The sequence below is a fragment of the Miscanthus floridulus genome, chromosome 9 (genome assembly GCF_019320115.1).
Source record: "Miscanthus floridulus cultivar M001 chromosome 9, ASM1932011v1, whole genome shotgun sequence".
In the NCBI taxonomy this organism is placed as follows: domain Eukaryota; kingdom Viridiplantae; phylum Streptophyta; class Magnoliopsida; order Poales; family Poaceae; genus Miscanthus; species Miscanthus floridulus.
Genome location: NC_089588.1, coordinates 3,864,945 through 3,884,834, shown reverse-complemented (window position 1 = coordinate 3,884,834; position 19,890 = coordinate 3,864,945). Strand labels below are relative to the sequence as shown.

General features: G+C 46.4%; 1 protein-coding gene across 1 annotated transcript; it reads left to right on the top strand.

The window, feature by feature from the left end:
- The first annotated feature begins 62 nt into the window (after positions 1-62).
- LOC136483303 (E3 ubiquitin-protein ligase listerin-like) lies at positions 63-19,691 on the top strand. The gene is given in 19 exon segments (XM_066480321.1): positions 63-305; positions 307-367; positions 370-573; positions 1,042-1,104; positions 1,579-1,656; positions 2,149-2,240; positions 2,429-2,531; positions 3,564-3,716; positions 4,142-4,800; positions 4,884-5,334; positions 8,853-9,340; positions 15,059-15,242; positions 15,244-15,855; positions 16,165-16,461; positions 16,463-16,847; positions 16,935-17,971; positions 18,066-18,521; positions 18,808-19,038; positions 19,132-19,691. Coding segments are annotated over 19 exon segments (5,898 nt in total). The 5' UTR covers positions 63-189; the 3' UTR covers positions 19,360-19,691.
- Positions 19,692-19,890: the final 199 nt, after the last annotated feature.

The window sequence follows — 19,890 nt, the reverse complement described above, 5'->3', positions numbered from 1 at the left end:
ATGGCGCCAGCCGCCGGAGAGAGATGAGGAGAGGAAGAAGAAGATGACATGTGGGTCTCGCGTGTCAGTGACAGGGAGATGAAGTATAGGTCTTCGTATACGCCTACAGCTGGACCAGGCTGTGTCCATACGTATTCGGTGGTATTTTTTGTGAGAAACGAAGAGTTGTAATGGTATGCTTCAAAATAGATGAATAGTAATAGCGTTTCTCCGAGCATCGAAAATTACAGTGACATGAATCAAATAACCCAAAAAAGAAATACAGTAAACCTGAAGCAAACCAAATTCTTCACCTGTTCCTGTGTCTGTGTCAGCTCGGGTTTTTGCTTCCGTCGTCGTGTTCGATTCGTGCGGCGGCGGCGTCGCCGCGGCGGTGAGGGGAGCGGGCGAGGCGAGGGATCAGCCTCGATGGGGAAGCAGAAGGGCCGCGCGTCCAGCAGCGGCATGGCGGCGTCGCTGGTGCCGCACGCCCAGGGCGCCGTCCCCACCGTCGGTTTCGGCGGCTACCATGGCGCCGTCCGTGTTGAGCCCGCTGCACCCTCCGACCCAGACGGCCCGATTCGCCTTACCCCTGTATGTCCTCTCTCTCTCTCTCTCTCTCTCTCTCTCTCTCTCTCTCTCTCTCTCTCTCTCTCTCTCCTTAGTTCACCACTAGTGGAATAGTTTTTCATATTAGCTTTGTGGGAGGAATACTTCGGCCCCAAATTCGGTGCTTCCTATCTGCGCAGCCAGCATCTAGTATTTATTAGTCCTCTGTGGTAGCAATTAGACGTATTATCTTTCAGTTTTAGCGTCGGTAGGGAGTTGGACCTAAATTTGTATTTGTAGGTGTAATAACAGTATAACACAATATCTTTCATTCTATTTGGTATCTTAAACAACATGCACACGCTATACCTATCTGTTTGAGTTCAGCAGCATCTATCTTCACATGGTACCACTAACAGCCTTTGAGTTCACTAGCTCTGGTTTTAGTTTGCCTCAGTTTGTGGCTTCAGGCTCATTGGCATTCTCATACCTTATTTCTATGATTATATGAAGGATGTGGATGGTGAAGTGCTTCAGAACCTAAAGAGGCTAGGAAGAAAAGATCCAACAACAAAGGTCAGATTGCTAGTCATATTCCTTCCGCAGGCCTTTAGTTTTTCCCTCAATATATTGTATGTCATATTCCTTTCATAGGCTTTTTTCTCCTCAATATATTGTATAGTAGCACTTGTGCTATTGTGCTGAGAATATTTAGTTAAGATCCTTTCACCATACCATTGTTTTCTGTCAATTGCTCAATTTTTATATAGCAAGAATTTAGCCCTTCTTACACAAATTCATGCAATAAAAGAGAGTAGCTGTGCTGTTAAGTCTGAGTTTCCATCATTATCTTTCAGAGGAGATGCTACAATTTCCAAAAAAAACTTCTGTTTTCTCCTACCATTTTCTTCCTAGAATGTTACACCCTTTCTGCATTGAAAAAAAATATGAAAAAGCATCTATAACATTGCTGCTGTACTGTACCACGTGTTTTTTTAAAGAAGCCGCTTTACTATGCATTACCTTTCTCTTTCCTATTCTTGAATGCAGCTCAAGGCCTTATCTGCTCTCTCTACACTCTTTGGACAAAAACCTGGTGAGGAAGTTGTGCAGATTGTTCCACAATGGGTATTTCTTTTCTCGATTCCTCTGTTGCATTTTCATCCTGTCTTATATTGTCATGGCCCTTATCAGAGTAAAACTGGCAACTTTCTTATGCCATACTTTGTACAATTTTCATGTCTTTATGAGAATATGTCTAGTATCAAAGTAATATTCATTTTCTGGCATACACATATTTATATGGTATATATGGAAGGTTTTGTATCATAACCTAATACTCATGTGGAGCTCTACTTTCCTACAATCAAATGTCATAAGGACTTGTAGTCTCTTTGTTCGTGTGAGTATATTGTTTCCTTGTAATCCACGAATGCCTTAGGTTTGTTGCTGACTTGTTAAATGAGATCCTATCATTGCAAGACTAGCGTTTAGACTTTCTGGTGTATCTCATGTTAGTTCTATATTTGCTTATGTTCCTAGTAAGGTTGAATACTTGTTAATGTGAAGAAAGGGAAAGGATAACATGGTTTGATACTATATTATCTTCTTTCTGTTTAGGCATTTGAGTACAAGAGGCTGCTACTTGACTATAACAGAGAAGTTCGCCGTGCTACTCATGAGGCCATGTCTAGCCTCATCACAGCAGTCAAGTATGCCCATCTCCTTCCATTAAACTGAGGTCCAACTGGTCTATGCTGTTTATTTCTGGTTCCTTGTTGGTTTTGGTCCAGTTAGAAAAGATCTTAGACCCCAACAGGACTCAGTAGATTTCCATTTATTTATACATTAAGTATTTTTGGCAACCTTTAAATGGATGCCACTAAATCCATTGTTTCAGGAAAGGTATAGCACCACACCTGAAGTCCTTGATGGGTCCTTGGTGGTTTTCTCAGTTTGATCCTGCTCCTGAGGTTGCTCAGGCTGCTCGACGTTCATTCGAGGTGAGTTCTATTAATATTCCTTCTCTGATTAATGTTAATGGGTGCAAGTCACTTAAGCTGGACAGCTATCTAGATTTGCTGCAGCCATTTTTACCTGGAATACTAGATTAAAAGTACTAAACTCACTGAGGGCTTGTTTGGATAGATAGGGAGAATCCATCTCCATCCAAGTAAGCCCTTGTTTTGGAAAGGGGTTCTCAAAATAAAGAAAAAAAAACTAGACAATTAACTGCAATGAATGGACCATTGATATAGAAGCATTAAATGTTCAGATCTGGTTAGTGCACACACTCTAGCTACTGTGATTTTTCCTGTATACCCCTCTCATATGGCATTAGTTGGAAACGAAATAAAAAACACATTTTGATTCCTTGTTAGTTGGGTAGATACATCGCATGTTTTTGAGATAAATATCCTTGCATTTAGGGCCCTTTTGGAATGCAGGAATTGTATAGGAATTTCAATGGAATCAGTTCATTTTCACAGGAAAAGTGCAGGAAACGGGGAAAAAATCCTGTGTTCCAAAGGTCAGGTCATTGTATTCAGTAATTAAGCAAGAATGATGGACTGATCTTTACCTGTCTAAAACTCTCTTATCGTGAACCTCACTGCAATCGGCCAAACAGAATTGCTGGAACAGTATTGCACAGAACTGAGCTACCCATGTACAGCACGTTGCCCTAGCTTATGCAAATGAACATAACCAACCTTCATCGAAAAGAAAAACATGATTTAATGAGTTCACTTAAAACAAAAGTCCTAATAGATGTTTCTGTAAACTCATTCATTTTGAAGGGTCAGGTTGTATCTCAATTATATAAGAAATTTAAGAACAGGGCCCATGGGAGCTATTTATCCTCGTCAGCTAGCTTACATTTATTCCATTGAACCTTGTCCAAACTGGCTGTGGTTCTTTGTAGTTCTTTTTTCTTGTTTGAAACTGTTGAAAAGGAATATTTCTAACCAGAGTCTTCCTCTATTCTTTGTTATGAGTTATATTGGTTTGTTCACACATTTCACTTCTTTCTGTAGGCAGCATTCCCACAGTCAGAGAGAAGACTGGATGCATTAATGTTATGTGTGAAGGAAACATTTCTTTACCTAAATGAGAACTTGAAGCTAACGCCACAAACTTTGTCTGACAAGGCTACACCAATGGATGAACTGGAAGATATGCATCAGAGGGTATGCTTTCTGGTCTTCCATTGTACTAAATGTGGTGTAATGATCAGCCGACTTCCCTTTGCAAAATGTTCTCTTTCCATGTGCAATCTGTTTCAAGATATTTTCAGCTAATACAAAAGGATTTATGCAATCTTGTAAAAAGCGTGATTGATTTCTACCCTTTCTTTCCTTAGTGATTACTCAACTGATGCTATATTTCAGCAATAATAATCAGTGGCTCAGTGTCCCGTTCTCCCTTTAGAAAGAAAGGGTGGAAGTCTGTACCTTCAAATACTTGTTCTATTTTCTGAGGAGTGTTCGTGTTATTTCGTTGCTCTAGGGGTTGTAGACATGGTCATTGATTCCTTGCATCCCGCACTTTTCTATTTGCAAGTTCATACCATGCTTCTAATACTTGCTGCCCATTTTCCTCTTCTCCTCTGCAGGTAATGTCATCATCACTGTTAGCTATGGCAACTCTTATAGAAATTTTACTAGGAGTGAAATTGCAAAGTTGTGATGTTGACAGTACCAATACTGAAAACAAGAATCTGTCAAAAGTTAGGTCAACTATACTTTCTTCTGCTGAAGCTGCATTTTGTATCAATAAATGTTTTCTTGACGTCCTCAAGTCAAAAAGTTCTGTTATAAAGTCAGCTACATACTCACTGCTTACAAGTTATATCAAACACGTTCCTCATGTTTTTGACGAAGAAACCATGAAGAAACTTTCTCCAACTCTACTTGGTGCATTCCATGAGAAGGATGCATCATGTCACTCTTCTATGTGGGATACAATTCTTGTTTTCTCTAGAAAGTTTCCAGAGGCTTGGTCATATTGCAATATTCACAAAGTTGTCCTCAGTCGGTTTTGGCATTTCCTACAAAACGGATGTTATGGGTCCAAACAAGTTTCATATCCTCTTCTTGTTCAGTTTTTGGACTCTCTACCACCTAAAGCAGTCATGGGACAACACTTTGTTTTTGATTTTTTGCATAATCTTTGGGCTGGAAGGAACCAGAGGCAGTTATCAGCTGCTGATAGTTTGGCTTTCTGTGGTGCCTTTAAACAGAGTTTTTTGTGGCTTCTAAAGAATGCATCAAGGTATCCTTTATGAATTAGTTTGAATTGCAATTATCTTTCAAGCTCTCGAGTTTCTGTGTCATTACCTGATTTTCTTTTTACAGATATTCTACTGGAGATTCTTCAGATGATATACCCATCATGCTTATAACTGATGTACTTGCTAAAATAGTTTGGCGTGACTACCTTTTATTGTCTGGAGACACAACTAGTGGCGGTGTTCTGTTATCTCATAAAACTTCAGGGTTAGCTGCGAACATGCACTACCCAACATACTATCTTCAGGATTTGAAGAAATGCATCATTGAAATACTGGATGTGATTGCAGATACAGAAAATCATTTACTTAATATTTCTTGTCAGTCGCTTTTAGGGGACTGTTTGGACATAATTCAACAAGGGGAGAAGCTTTCCAAGTTTCAGAATCATGCAGAACAACTTGTGTCGTTCTTTCTATCTTTGGATCAAATTGTTGTATGCAAAGGTGAAATATGGCCACTGGAAAGATTAGCAAAACCACTGGTTGAGCAATCTTTGCCAGCTATCAAGTTCATGGTAAGATCAGACACTCAATATTAGGATGAATATTACGTAATCTTAATTCTACTTGTATATTCTCTCTGATAAGAAAATGTAAGTTGTTTTAGGATTATTGTTGGTAACAACTTTTTAACTTTGACCATCAATAAATAAATTACATATATCGACAACGCAAGAGTAGTGCAACTAGAGTTCATCATAAAAGATACTTTCATAATATAAACACTCCTTTGAACAGCAGATTATCATAAATGCAAGATTCATGTAACTAGTTTCATCATGAAACTTGCATTCATGATATGTTCCCTCTTATTCGTATAGTGTATTTTCATAAATGACCTATTTTTTTTATCAGAGGGAATAGGGTAGTTATATGTTGTCATGGGACTTAATATACAACAACAACAACATAGCCTTTCAGTCCCAAACAAGTTGGGGTAGGCTAGAGTTGAAACCTACCAAAAGCCCCAAGTCACGGTTCAGGCACTTCAATAGCTGCTTTCCAAGTACTCCTATTCAAACATAGATATTTACGTATATCCTAAGCTTTCAAATCTCTTTTTATTGCCTCCTCATGTCAATTTCAGTCTTCCTCTATCTCTCCTCATTATTAGCTTGGCTTAGGACTCCACAATGCACTGGTGCCTCTGGAGGTCTCCTTTGGACATAGCCAAACCACCTCAACCGATGTTGGACAAGCTTTTCTTCAATTGGTGCTACCTCTAGGCGATCACGTATATCATCGTTCCGAACTCGGTCCATTCTTGTGTGACTGCAAATCCATCGCAACATACGCATTTCTACAATACTCAGTTGTTGAACATGTCGAATCTTTGTAGGCCAACATTCTGCTCCATACAACATAGCCGGTCTAATCGCCGTTCTATAGAATTTGCCTTTTAGCTTTTGTGGTACCCTCTTGTCACAGAGAATGCTAGAAGCTTCTCGCCACTTATCCACCCTGCTTTGATTCTATGGCTAACGTCCGCATCAATATCTCCATTTCTTTGTAGCATCGATCCCAGATACCGAAAGGTATCTTTCTTAGGCACTACTTGACCTTCCACACTCACATCTCCCTCCTCCTGTACAACTCCGCCAAAGTCGCATCTCATGTATTCGGTTTTAGTTCTGCTCAATCTAAAACCTTTAAACTCAAGGGTCTGCCGCCATAACTCTAGTTTCCTATTTACTCCCGTCTGGCTTTCGTCCACTAACACTACATCATCAGCGAACAACATACACCAAGGGATATCCCCTTGTATATTCCTGGTAACCTCATCCATTACCAAAGCAAAGAGATACGAACTTAAGACTGATCCTTGATAAAGTCCAATTTTAATCGGGAAGTAATTTGTGTTACCATCGTTTGTTCGAACACTAGTCACAACATTGTTGTACATGTCCTTGATGAGGGTCACGTACTTTGATGTGACTTTATGTTTGTCCAAAGATCACCGCATAACATTTCTTGATATCTTGTCATAAGCCTTCTCCAAGTCAATGAAAACCAAGTGGAGGTCCTTCTTCTGCTCTCTAAACCGCTCCATAACCTGTCTTATTAAGAAGATTGCTTCTATGGTTGACCTTCCGGGCATGAAACCAAATTGGTTTGTTGATATCTGCGTCGTTCCTCGCAGGCGTTGCTCGATGACTCTCCCCCATAACTTCATAGTGTGGCTCATCAACTTAATTCCTCGATAATTAGTACAACTTTGGATATCTATTTTGTTCTTGTAGATTGGTACCAATATGCTTCTTCTCCACTCCTCAGGCATCTTGTTCGATCGAAAGATATTGTTGAACATCTTGGTTAGCCATACTATAGCTATATCCCCAAGACATCTCCACACCTTGATTGGGATACCATCAGGGCCCATCGCTTTGCCCCCTTTCATCCTTTTCAAGGCTTCTCTGACCTTCGATTCTTAAATCCTCCGCACAAAGCGCCTGTTAGTGTCATCAAACGAGTCGTCCAGCTGAACGGTGATGTTCTCGTTCTCACCATTGAACAATTTATCAAAATACTCTTATCATCTATGTTTGATCTCATCCTCCTTCACCAAGAGCTGCTCCTTCTCATCCTTTATGCACTTGACTTGGTTGAAGTCCCTTGTCTTCCTATCGCGAGCCCTAGCCATCCTATAAATGTCCTTCTCTCCTTCCTTCGTACTCAAACGTCGGTAAAGGGGTCCTCATAGGCCCGCCCCTTTTCCTCACTCACCGCTCGTTTTGCAGTCTTCTTTGCCACCTTGTACTTCTCTATGTTGTTTGCACACCTGTCATGATACAAGCGTTTATAGCACTCCTTTTCCTTAATAGCCTTTTGCACATCTTCATTCCACCACCAAGTGTCTTTCGAGTCGCATCCGCTCCCTTTGGTCACTCCAAGCACCTCTGAAGCAACCTTCCGAACGCATGTTGCCATCTTCTCCCACATGTTGTTTGCATCGCCTTCATCATTCCAAGGGCCCTCTTCAATGACCTTTTCAGCCACCACCAGCTTGTGTTGAGCGACCACACATTCTCCAGGTATCACCTTACAGTCCACGCATGTTCGTTTATCCCTCCTTGTAAGGACAAAGTCTATTTGACTAGAGTATTGGCCGCTACTAAAGGTCACTAAATGGGACTGTCTCTTACGGAAGAAAAAGGGCAGACCCAGTGCCGGAGGCTCCCACATGAGTGGGGTCTAGGGAAGGGAAAAACCGAGGCAAGCCTCCCCCCCGCAAAATCTGCGGAGAGGTTGCTTCGAACCCGCGACCTGGTGACTCAGTGAGACAGCTCTCACCACTGCACCAGGCCTGCCCTTCATGAATTGTTATTTTATTCTTAACATGAAATTCATGGCTACACTCCACTACAAATATAAAATACTAAGGTCCTGATCCAGTAAGGATAAAGAGGATTGATCCAGTAAGGATAAAGAGGATTGATCCAGTGATTTGTATGATATAGTTTAAATTTGTACTGAATAGACACCGATCGGGATCCCATTTCCCCCTATCCAAATAGGCTCTAAAAGTTTCACACTGATGAATATCACGAGCATGTAGAATGGATAGAGGAGTCAGGTGTTCAGCAAGTGTTACATTCTCTTTTACAAATGGTATCAGTATATGTAAATGATTTTTGTTACATAATACATCCAGAAACATGAGTGCCACATAAAGCCAGAAATTTTAGCCTACAACTTGCTTGGGACTAAATATCTTCTGTTGTTGTTATAGACCCAGAAACATTAGTGCCTCATTTGGACCACCAACTTGTGAATTATATAAATCTTGTTGAATTAGAAATCCATTGGTATAAGACCCGTTCTTCTTAGATTCCGGTAGAGCAAGCATTTGTTTAGAGATTTTTTTAGCACCAAGCTTAGCCCACTTTCCTTCAATCTGTATCATTCGTCAACACAGACGGTGTGGATATTGAGACAAAGCTATGTTGGTTTTGAATTCATGCTGCAAGATGTAGACATGCAACTTACTTATCAGTTCAAATTGATTCTGTAAAACATTGTGCTATTGGTGCAGGACACTCCATGCCTTGTTAAGCTTCTTTCAATTTTGGTTGAAATATTTGGGCCCACCCCCTTATTTTTGAAGAATTATAAGACAAATGATGAAAAGTTGGATATCAAGTCTTATCTGGAGTTTTTCAGTGATGAATTGCTCCCTTGGTGTTTGGATGGAAAATATAGCACCTGTAACTCAAAGATCGATTTGTTACTTTCCTTATTTCAAGACGAATCCTTCTTTGACCAATGGTGTTCCATCATCAAATGTACCACAGCTGAACAAAAGCACTCCGTTGATGATAAGCCCTCATACATTATGGGACAATTTGAATTGCTTACGCTGTTACTTCAGAAAATCAGGGAAAGAATTGCTGGGGGAAAGCTAAGAAACTTACAGGAAAATGGTTATCTTCCGGAACATTGGCGTCATGATATATTAGATTCTACTGCAGCTTCTGTCTTCTGTGATTTGCCTGCTTCAGATTGTCATGTTAGTTTTATATGGTATGTGCTTCAACCCCTTGTATTTCCTTTCTAAATGTTTTGTTTCCAGGCACCAGCGCATTGGTTTGCTTTTCTTTCAGTTGCTGGTGGATGTGGACCTGTTATACCTGTCCCCTTAACCACTGATACTAGTTATGAGGGCTAGACCACACTTGTAAAATTAAAATTTTAGTCATTCATCTTAGGCCCTATTTGGATCCCATTCTCATAGTGATTCTCAATAGTGATGTAGAATTTGGATTCGAGATAAGAAAAAATGAGGGGTGTTTGGATCATGGATTATTGTCTTTGCATAGTGAGAATCTCCACATAGTTGGGTTTGGGTAGATAGTTGGATTGTAGAATCTCATTCTAGAATCCAAAAGTTTGGTTCTCATTCTCATTTATCTTAAGAGATCCAAACAGGGCCTTAATAGGGCGCTGCTGTAGTGGTGATCGTGTCAAGGGCGTCGTGCCCTAGGGTAGCAGGACCTCGGCTACGGAGTTCGTAGCCGTCGGCCGTCTTCTCCGGCGAGGGTGAGTCCCCTGCCGCAGGCTTGAGAGAATTTCAGAAGAGAGATGTATTTGGGAAATATGATATATTGCTTGCCTTTCCAGAGTTCACGTACATGCATAAATAGCCTTGGAGGCTAACCGACTAGAAGCTAAATTCTCTAACCAACTTGGACTCTTTCTATCTTTATCCAAAACCGACTCCATCTACGTACGCGTGCTCAGCCAGAGGCCGCAGCCTGGGCACCTGTGTCGCCCGGCCGGACTCCCGCGCGCGCAGCGCGCTCTGCCGCGCGACGGATGTCGCGGGCCCTATGGCGCCTCACGTACTGGTGCCCGTACATGACATCTCTCCCCCCCTCGAGAGCCGGCTCGTCCTCGAGCTGGAATGTCGGAAACTTGGTGAGGAACGCATCAACATCTTCCCATGTCGCGGAGGCAGCCGTCTCGCCTTTCCACTGGATCAAGACTTGGCGTACACCACGGGCCAAGCGGGTCCGGACAGCACGCGCAGGCTCTGTAGTCACGGCACCATGGTGGAGGGCTGGTAGTGGTGGAGGAGCCGCTGGTGGAGGCCCGTGAAACTTCTTGAGGACACCGACATGGAACACATCGTGAATGCGAGCTCCCGCGGGCAAGTCGAGGCGAACAGCGACGTTGTTGATGATCTCGGTGATGCGATACGGCCCGTAGTATCTAGGGCTTCAGCTTGCCGGTGCTAGAGGCGGGCAGGGAGGCAACCGGGCGGTGTCGGAGGCGAAGAAGGACCCAATCACCCACCGCGTAGGAGACGTCGCGGTGTGTCCGGTCGTAGTGGTGCTTCTGGACCTGCTGCGCCTGTTCGAGGCGATGACGCACATCCGCCAAGAACTCGTCACGGTCGGTGATGGTGCGGGCCACAGCCGCCACCCTGGTGTCCCCCGGCTCATAAGACCGGATCGACGGAGGGTCACGCCCATATACAACCCGGAACGGGGTGTCCTGGAGAGAGCTTTGGTAGGCGGTGTTGAAAACGTACTCCGCCCACGGAAGCCATTGAAGCCATTGGCGCGGCCGGTCGCCAGTGAGGCAGCGCAGGTACATGGTGATGACGCGGTTGGCCGCCTCGGACTGCCCGTCGGACTGTGGGTGGAACGCCGATGACATGTGCAGCTTGGTGCCCATCAACCGCATCAGCTCACGCCAGAACTTGGAAGTGAAAACTGGGTCGCGGTCAGACACCATGGACTGAGGCACCCCATGGAGACGTACGATGTCAGTGAAGAAGGCATGTGCCACAGACTCAGCTGAGTAGGGGTGGGACAGCGCGATGAAGTGGCCATATTTGCTGAAGCGATCCACCACGGTCAGGATGACCGACTTGCCGCGAACGCGAGGAAGTGCTTCAATGAAATCAAGCGCTACATCCGTCCAGACCCCCTGCGGCACAGGCAGAGGAAGCAGCAGCCCCTGCCGGGTGCAAATGTTCGGACTTATAGCGCTGACAAGTGACGCATCCCCTGACAAAATCCTGCACAACTTGTTTCATATTAGGAAAATGGAAGTCCCGGCGTAGTCAATGCAGCGTGCGCTGTACTCCCTCATGGCCCTCAGCATGGACGGCCTCCAAGATCTCATGTAGCAACGGAGAGGCCGGCGGAATGTACAAGCGGCCCGCGTACTGCAGCATGTCGTCGATGATGGCCCAAGGGGCTGTGCGTACGCCCGTTATCACGTCATCCCGGATGGCGACGAAGGCCGGGTCCACGAGCTGGGCGTGGCGAAGACGGTCGACGAAGTCGAACCAGGGCGCTGAGAAGAGCCAGAATGGCGCCCTCCTCCTGGAGTGTCAGCGGCGGGAGAGAGCGTCCGCCACCACGTTCGTTGTCCCGGGCTTATATTCGACTGGTAAAGTCGAAGCCCAAGAGCTTGCCCACCCAATGGTGCTGCGGAATCGTCGCCAACCGCTGATCAAGCAGATACTTAAGGCTGTAGTGGTCCGTCTTGACGAGGAAGGAGCGCCCCCACAGGTACGGTCGCCAGTGCCGGACCGCATGGATAAGGCCGATGAGCTCACGCTCGTAGGCGGCCAGTGCACGATGGCGAGGAGCGACGGCCCGGCTGAAGAACGCGATTGGGTGGCCGGCCTGGACCAGCACCGCCCCAAAGCCATGGGACGAGGCGTCGCACTCAACGACGAACAACTTGGAGAAGTCCGGCATGGCGAGGACGGGAGCCGAGGTGACTGCGGCCTTGAGAGCTTCGAATGCCGCTGTTGCTGCCTCGGTCCAGGCGAAACCGTCCTTTTTGAGGAGGGCGGTGAGCGGGGCGGCCACCGTGCCGTAGTTGTGGACGAACTTGCGGTAATAGCCCGCCAAGCCGAGGAACCCACGCACCGCACGCACCGAGCGCGGAGGGGGCCAGTCGCGGATGGCCTGCACCTTGGCCGGATCCATGGCGACGCCGTCCTTGGAGATGGTGTGGCCGAGGTAGGAGACCGACGATGCGCCGAACGCACACTTTGCGCGGTTGAGGAAGAGCTGGTGGCGACGAAGCTCAGAGAGAACGGCGCGGAGGTGCCGAAGGTGGTCTGCCCATGTCGCACTGTAGATCAAAATATCGTCAAAAAACACAAGGACGAAACGGCGAAGAAACGGCCGCAGGACGTCATTCATTAATGCCTGAAACGTCGCCGGGGCGTTGCAAAGCCCAAATGGCATCACCAAGGAACTCATACAGTCCCTCATGGGTGCGGAACGCCGTCATGTGCACGTCTTCGGGGCGCATTCCGCACCTGATGGTACCCCGACCGCAAGTCTAGCTTGGAGAAGAACTGGGCGCCGTGTAGCTCGTCGAGGAGCTCAGTCGACGACGGGGATCGGAAATGCGTCCTTGATGGTGAGCGCGTTCAAGGCACGGTAGTCGACGCAGAAGCGCCACGATCCATTCGGCTTCTTGACGAGGAGGACCTGGTGAGGAGAACGCCGAATCGCTGCGGACGGACGATGCCCTGCTCCAGCATCGACGCACATTGACGCTCCAACTCGTCTTTGTGCGCCGCAGGATACCGATACGGCCGAACCGCCACCGGTGTCGCGCCCGGCTTGAGGGTGATGCGGTGGTCGTGGGCGCGCCTCGGAGGGAGGCCCTGGGGCTCGGCGAAGACGACCCCAAAAGCCCTCTAGGAGCGCGTCCAGCAGGGGCTCCTCAGCGGTCAGTGGCGTCATTGGGGATCGTGGGACTCGCCGTCGTGGCGCCTAAGGACGGAGGCGCGGTCGCCGGAACGCCAGACCAGCAAACGGAACGCCCCTGGTGCTGGAACTGCAGGGTGCGTGCCGCGACGTCCCAAACGATGGGGCCCAAGGTGGCGAAGCCACTGTGTCCCGAGGACGAGGTCGAAGCCCGCCAACTGGCATAACGTAAAGGTCGACGTGGAACAGTCATGCCGTCGATGGTGATGGAGGTGTCGCGGATGACCCCTGGGCAGGCGATCCGCTCGCCGTTAGCCACCCGAGCCGTGAGCCGGGGCTGGGACCGAACGGACAGCCCGGAGCGACGTGCTGCATCTTCGCCGATGAAGTTGTGGGTTGATCCTGTGTCGAGCAGCGCGACGAGAGTAGTGGCGCCCACCGCGGCATGGACTTGCATCGTGTCACAGCCCGGTAAGCCTGCTACCGCATGTAGGGAGAAAACCGGGGCCTCCAGTGCCGGCTCGGCGTCCTCCTTGTCGGCGTCGGAGAGCTCGACTCCCCCGATGAAGAAGAGGCGCCGGCAGACGCGGTTGTGACCCCGGAAATACTTCTCGTCGCAGTTGAAACACAGCCCAAGGCGGCGTCGTTCATCCTGTTCCGCCACCGTGAGGCGCTTCACTGGGGTCCCTTCTGCGCGGCCCGGTGGTTGCGCAGTCTTGTCAGCAGGGGCGGCCAGGGCCGGCCGTGGGGCTGGTGCTGGCAACAGGCCAGCGCGGGGCAGCACGGGCAGGGGCCGGTGCCGGCCTGTCGAGCTCCATCAGCTCCAGTTGGCGTGCCAGGCTCATGGCGGCCGCGAGCGACTGCGGGTTATGAATTCGCACCGCGTGGCTCAGCGGCGGTAGGAGTCCTCCAGTGAAGAGCTGTACACGCTGGCCTTCATCTAGTGGACCGGCGCGTGGAAGGAGGGCCTGGAAGCGATTCTGGTACTCGTCAACGGAGCCCGTGCGCCTGCACTCAGAGAGCTCGAACAGCGGCGCTGAGCGCAGGGGCGGCCCAAAGCGCAGGTGGAGGAGGTCCTTGAAGCGGCTCCACCGGGGAGTGCCCTCGTCCGCCTGGACTTGGATGTACCATAATTGGGCGACGTCCTCCAGATTATACGAAGCCATCCAGACTTTCTCCTCCTCCATGATGCGTTGCTGATGGAAGTACGACTCGCATCGATTGACGAAGATCAGCGGATCAGTCTTGCCATCGTAGCGGGGAAAATCCATCTTTTGAAATCGCGGCGGCCGATCGTTGTGGTGCTGTCCATCACCGCCCGGTCCCGGACCCGACGACGAGGAGTACTGCTCCTTGTCCTTCTTCAGCGTCGCGACGTCAGCCTGCAGGGAGGTGATCGTGCTGGAGAGGCCTGCGATCAGCTTGGCGAGGTCGGCGTTGGATGGTTCCGCCATGAGGGTTGGCGGCGTCGTGGCTGGAGATGAGGTTGGCGCGGCGACTGGTGGTGGTGTAGCGGGTGCAGATGGCGCAGGCGCAGCGGCTAGGGCTGGTGGATCAGCGGAGCGGGAAGAGGAGGATCGTGACCGTGATACCAGGTTGTCAAGGGCGTCGGGCCCTAGGGTAGCAGGACCTCGGCTACGGAGTTCGTAGCCGTCGGCCGTCTTCTCCGGCGAGGGTGAATCCCCTGCCGCAGGCTTGAGAGAATTTCAGGAGAGAGATGTATTTGGGAAATATGATATATTGCTTGCCTTTCTAAAATTCACGTACATGCATAAATAGCCTTGGAGGCTAACCGACTAGAAGCTAAACTCTCTAACCAACTTGGACTCTTTCTATCTTTATCCAAAACCGACTCCATCTACGTACGCGTGCTCAGCCAGAGGCCGCAGCCTGGGCACCTGCGTCGCCCGGCCGGACTCCCGCGCGCGCAGCGCGCTCTGCCGCGCGACGGATGTCGCGGGCCCTATGGCGCCTCACGTACTGGTGCCCGTACATGACAGATCGTCATTTAACATTTCATGAATGCATGTTTGAACTCGTATGTGTTAAATTTCAGTGCTGCACTTGGTGGCTCAGATCAAGAGGATCAAATCTGCTTTCTTTCTCCTGAGACTGTTTGTAAAATTCTCGGATCCATTTTAAAGAATTTGGCACTGGTACTCATGGCATCAACTTTTGAATGGGCAAGGTTAGCACATTCTTTGTTGCCTGCTGAACCTGAGCACTTGAAGGTTCCAGAAGGAAAATTCCTCAATAATTAACTTTGAGATGGCTCGGTCTGCCTTTAAAGTTCTTCAGGGTAGCTTGTTTTCACTTCGGAGACTTGAGGAAAATTCTGTATTTCCTTCTATTCTGGCAGCTCTTTTTGTCATTGAATGGGAATGTAGCATGTCTTTAGCTCTTGTTGAAGAAAATTATTTGGAAGGTCATATAGAAGATACGGAAGTTGGTGTTTCTATGTGCAGCAGTTCAAAAGGCTATTTGGATGAGAAAATGCATTTGAAGGCTAACCTTGCAGAAAGCATACATGCTTTTCGCCAAAGCTTAAGTCCATCCTTTTGGAATAATCTTCACTCATGCACATCGAATAGATTGGCAAATATTCTAGCTCAGTGTGTCAGGTATGCTGTATTTCAGACGAGAGACTTGCATGTGGAAAGGACAGCAATCTTATGTTCCGAGTGGGTGGTGGACATGTTGAAGCTCATCTGTCTTGATCACAGAAACTTGCAAAGTTTTTTTGATCTTTTATTATCTGAGGGAGAATATTGGCCGCTCTGGTTGATGCCATCTTTACAAAATGGGCATGCATCTGTGAAGGTCCAGCTGGATCCAGATATTACAGATGAAATTGTAAGAGATCTTTTCTCTGTCAGCCCTCCCCCATAAGTTCATGCTTCAACTTAGCACAACAAATATTTGGTTAACACTTTTTATGGAGACACTGGGTCTTATCTTATGACATTTCTATGTAGTTCTTAGCTAAAGATGTTGCTTATCTGTCATAAATAGTATTTACCCTAAAAAATACTTGATTTGTGCTGTTCCTGTCAACTATCTGAATTTTGTGTTTGGGAGTTGTGAAATGACTACTTTATTTGCAAGAGTTGTTAGTCACTATAGTAGATCTGGTGAACTAAATGAATAATTCCTTTGTTGCAGGAACTGAAACACGAGCGATTTGTTGCCTTTGTTGATAGGCTTATTCTCAAACTTGGCTTTAGTGAAGTGGTTTTAGGTATTCCAGGAAATATACAGTCTGCCACATCACAATCAATTGATATCACTTCACCCATCTCTTCCTTGTCCAGAGCATGGGTGGCTGGTGAGGTCCTTTGCACTTGGACATGGAAAGGAGGCTGTGCACTGAAAACATTCTTACCTTCGCTGGTTCAGTACATGAAAGACGAATCATATCTTGAGATCAGCATTGTGCCCTTGTTGCTTGATACACTGTTACGGTGATGCCCTTATGCATGAGAGTGGTCCATGGGTACTGTTCAATGCTTGGCATCTTTCTGACAACGAGATTGATAAAATTCAAGATCGTTTTCTCCGTGCTCTTGTGGCTTTGTTATTTACTATTAATACAAATGATTGTCTCTGGAGAGAATCTGAGGCACTTGTATTTTTTGAGCAACTATTGAGCAATCTTTTCATTGGCTCATCAGTTAATAGAAAATGCCTGAAGATTCTACCCTATGTTATGACCTCCATCATAAAACAGTTCTCAGCCTTGAACAGAGGTTCTTCGTATGCTGATTTGGTGGGGAAAAGCATACAGAGTTGGCTTGATGCAGCCATCTCTTGTCTGTCATCCAGCCCAAGGGAGATACCTGTACAAGGTAGGTTGCATTAGAATTCTTATATTTGATAATGCAGGTGCAATATTGCCTTTACAATCATGTAATACTGGTCTCTTACTTTGTCAGATATTGAGGACTGGATGCAAGTGGTGTTGTCTTGCTTTCCATTGAGGATAACTGGAGGAGCCCAGAAATTGGTAGTTGTGGTTGAGCGAGAGATCAGTGATACAGAAAGATCACTAATGCTGACTCTGTTTCAGGAATTCCAGATTTTCTATGGTAGTACAGCTTTATCAACGACAGTTGAATTACTGGGAGTGAAACTGACAGCTGTTGTGGTTGGGTATTGCTGGAGAAACCTTCAGGAGAATGATTGGCATTTTGTGTTCTGCATGGTATTCAAGTGTATTGAATCATCTGTTTTGCTTGTGGAAGAAATGACTGATGGCATAAATGATGCCACAATAAACCAGGTATCAAGTAAAGATGCCTTGGAGAAGCTTAAGTTAGTGGTTGGCACTACAGATAAGTTAACATTAAGCCTTGCAGAATCTGCTTTGGTTACAATGTGTTACCTCAACCATCTTTGTAATATCCAAGAAGCAGAAAATTCCCAGAGTGTACAGCTTATTATATCAGGGGACTATGCTGAGAGTAATGACAAGATGGTAGAGAGTATCCTCCGTTTGTTCTTGGCCTCTGGTGTTTCAGAGGCAATCGCAAAATCTTGCAGTGAAGATGCTTCATCTGTCATAGGTTCTAGTCGCCATGCTTATTTGCACTTTTGGGAACTTGTGGCATCATTCATAAAAAATGCTCCACTGCAAATTAGAAAGTCTGCACTGGAGTCCATGGAACTGTGGGGACTGACCAAGGGTTCCGTCAGTGGATTATATTCGATTCTTTTCTGCTCACAACCAATATTTCACTTACAGCTTGCAGCTTTCTCTCTACTTCTGTCTGAGCCCTTCTGTCAACTTTCACTGGTTAAAAATTGTTCAATGGGAGAAAATTGCTCATCTGTTCAGCAATCTGGCATAAGCCAAAGTGCTGAGTTGATGCCAGATTCAGAGAAGACAGTGCATCTAAGAGATGAACTTTCAGACTTAATCGAGTTCCCGACGTCTGAACTTCTCAAAACTGATCTGACAGCTCGAGATAGGGTATACTGTATTTGCTGTATTTAGTGATTTTAAATTCAAAAGCAATTTTTCTTAGCTCGTGTGCTAATGGTCTGTTGGTGGTTTCTTTCACTAGGTTGATGTATTCATTGCCTGGGCATTGTTGCTGTCCCACCTGCAGATACTACCAGCGTCTTCCAGTATCAGGGGAGATGTGCTTCAATATATACAAGAAAAGGTCAGTCCGTGCATATTGGATTGCATTTTCCAGCATATCCCAGTAAAGGCTGCTGCACCGAGTGGGAAGAAAAAGGATACTGAGCTAGCGCCTGAAGCAGAAGCTGCTGCCAAAGCTTCGAAGAATGCCATAGCTACTTGTTCTTTGCTTCCGTACTTGGAATCTCTTTGGCCCATTGGGACTTTGCAAATGGCCTCACTTGCGGGCTCATTGTATGGGATGATGATTAGGCTGCTGCCTTCTTTTGTGCGCACATGGTTTACTACCTTGAGAGACCGTTCATTGTCATACTCAATCGAGTCCTTCACCAAACAATGGTGCAGCCCTCCTCTTCTGCTAGACGAATTTTCTCAGGTAAGATGATCCTTCTTTTGCAAGATATTGGCTCTGCATATTCAAATTTGTTGCACAGCTCTGATCTTTCTAAGGTTTGTTATTTGACCCTTAAAAACTGTTATACAAATAACCAATTGTGCACAAGTATTTCTTTTGTTTTTAGTTTTATTTTTCTATATTTTGTTGACCTCATGTGGTAGTGTCCGAGTGGCTTCATTCTGTACATCTCCTGAAATCACATAGGTCCATCAGTCCATGTCATTCTCAGGAGCTTTATAATTGTGCTAATCTTACCCTGTTGCAGGTTAAGGACTATGTGTACGGCGATGAGAATTTCTCAGTTAGCGTCAACAGGTCAGCTTTCGAAATTGTTGCTACATACAAAAAGGAGGAGACGGGAATTGACCTTGTCATACGCCTCCCTAATTGTTACCCCCTGCGCCACGTCGATGTTGAATGCACAAGAAGTTTGGGTATCAGTGAAGTGAAGTGCAGAAAATGGTTGCTTTCCCTCACATCATTCGTCCGCAACCAGGTAATACTCAGAACACAAATAAGAGGACAACTACTGATGGCTTTGTGACGTTAAGAATGTAGCTTTAACTAAGCTAATTATTTCTCTCTGCAGAACGGCGCGATAGCAGAGGCGATCCACACGTGGAAGAGCAATTTCGACAAGGAGTTTGAGGGCGTGGAGGAGTGCCCAATCTGTTACAGCATTCTCCACACCAGCAACCACAGCCTCCCGCGGCTGGCGTGCAAGACGTGCAAGCACAAGTTCCATGGCGCCTGCCTCTACAAGTGGTTCTCGACGTCCAACAAATCGACTTGCCCGCTGTGCCAGACTCCGTTCTAGTTCTAGTTCTAGCTCTAGACACATGCGTGTTTGTTGGCACACCGTTCAATACTTAATGTAAATGGCGTGTGCGCGCAGTGTTCAGCTTTTACAAAGGCTCGGGCCTTTTCTCACTAGGCTCATCCGTTTTGTCTGTTAAATACTCTCGGGACAGGACGAGACCTGCATGGACGAGTTCTCTTATAGGAATCAAGTAGATTGATCATGAAAAACTGGGTACGAAATTTGGGGTAGCTCCCAACTTAGAGATTTGCAGCGCCCTAGCTACTGTAACATAGCAATGCTTGATGAGGAATTTTGAGGTTAAAGCAAGTTGCAAAACTCGTGTGCAACTAGTGATCCTAAATGAATAAACTCACTATTTATTCCAATTTTCTGGAGCCACACTGGCAGATGGCACAGCTTAGAAATGAGTGTGTGGCGAGTGGCCATAAACGCCGCAACGAAGCATGGCTTTCCATTCCAAACTAACGTTTTGGCTTGACACAAAGCTTTTGCTATGCACTTAAATATACACTATATCTAGATATA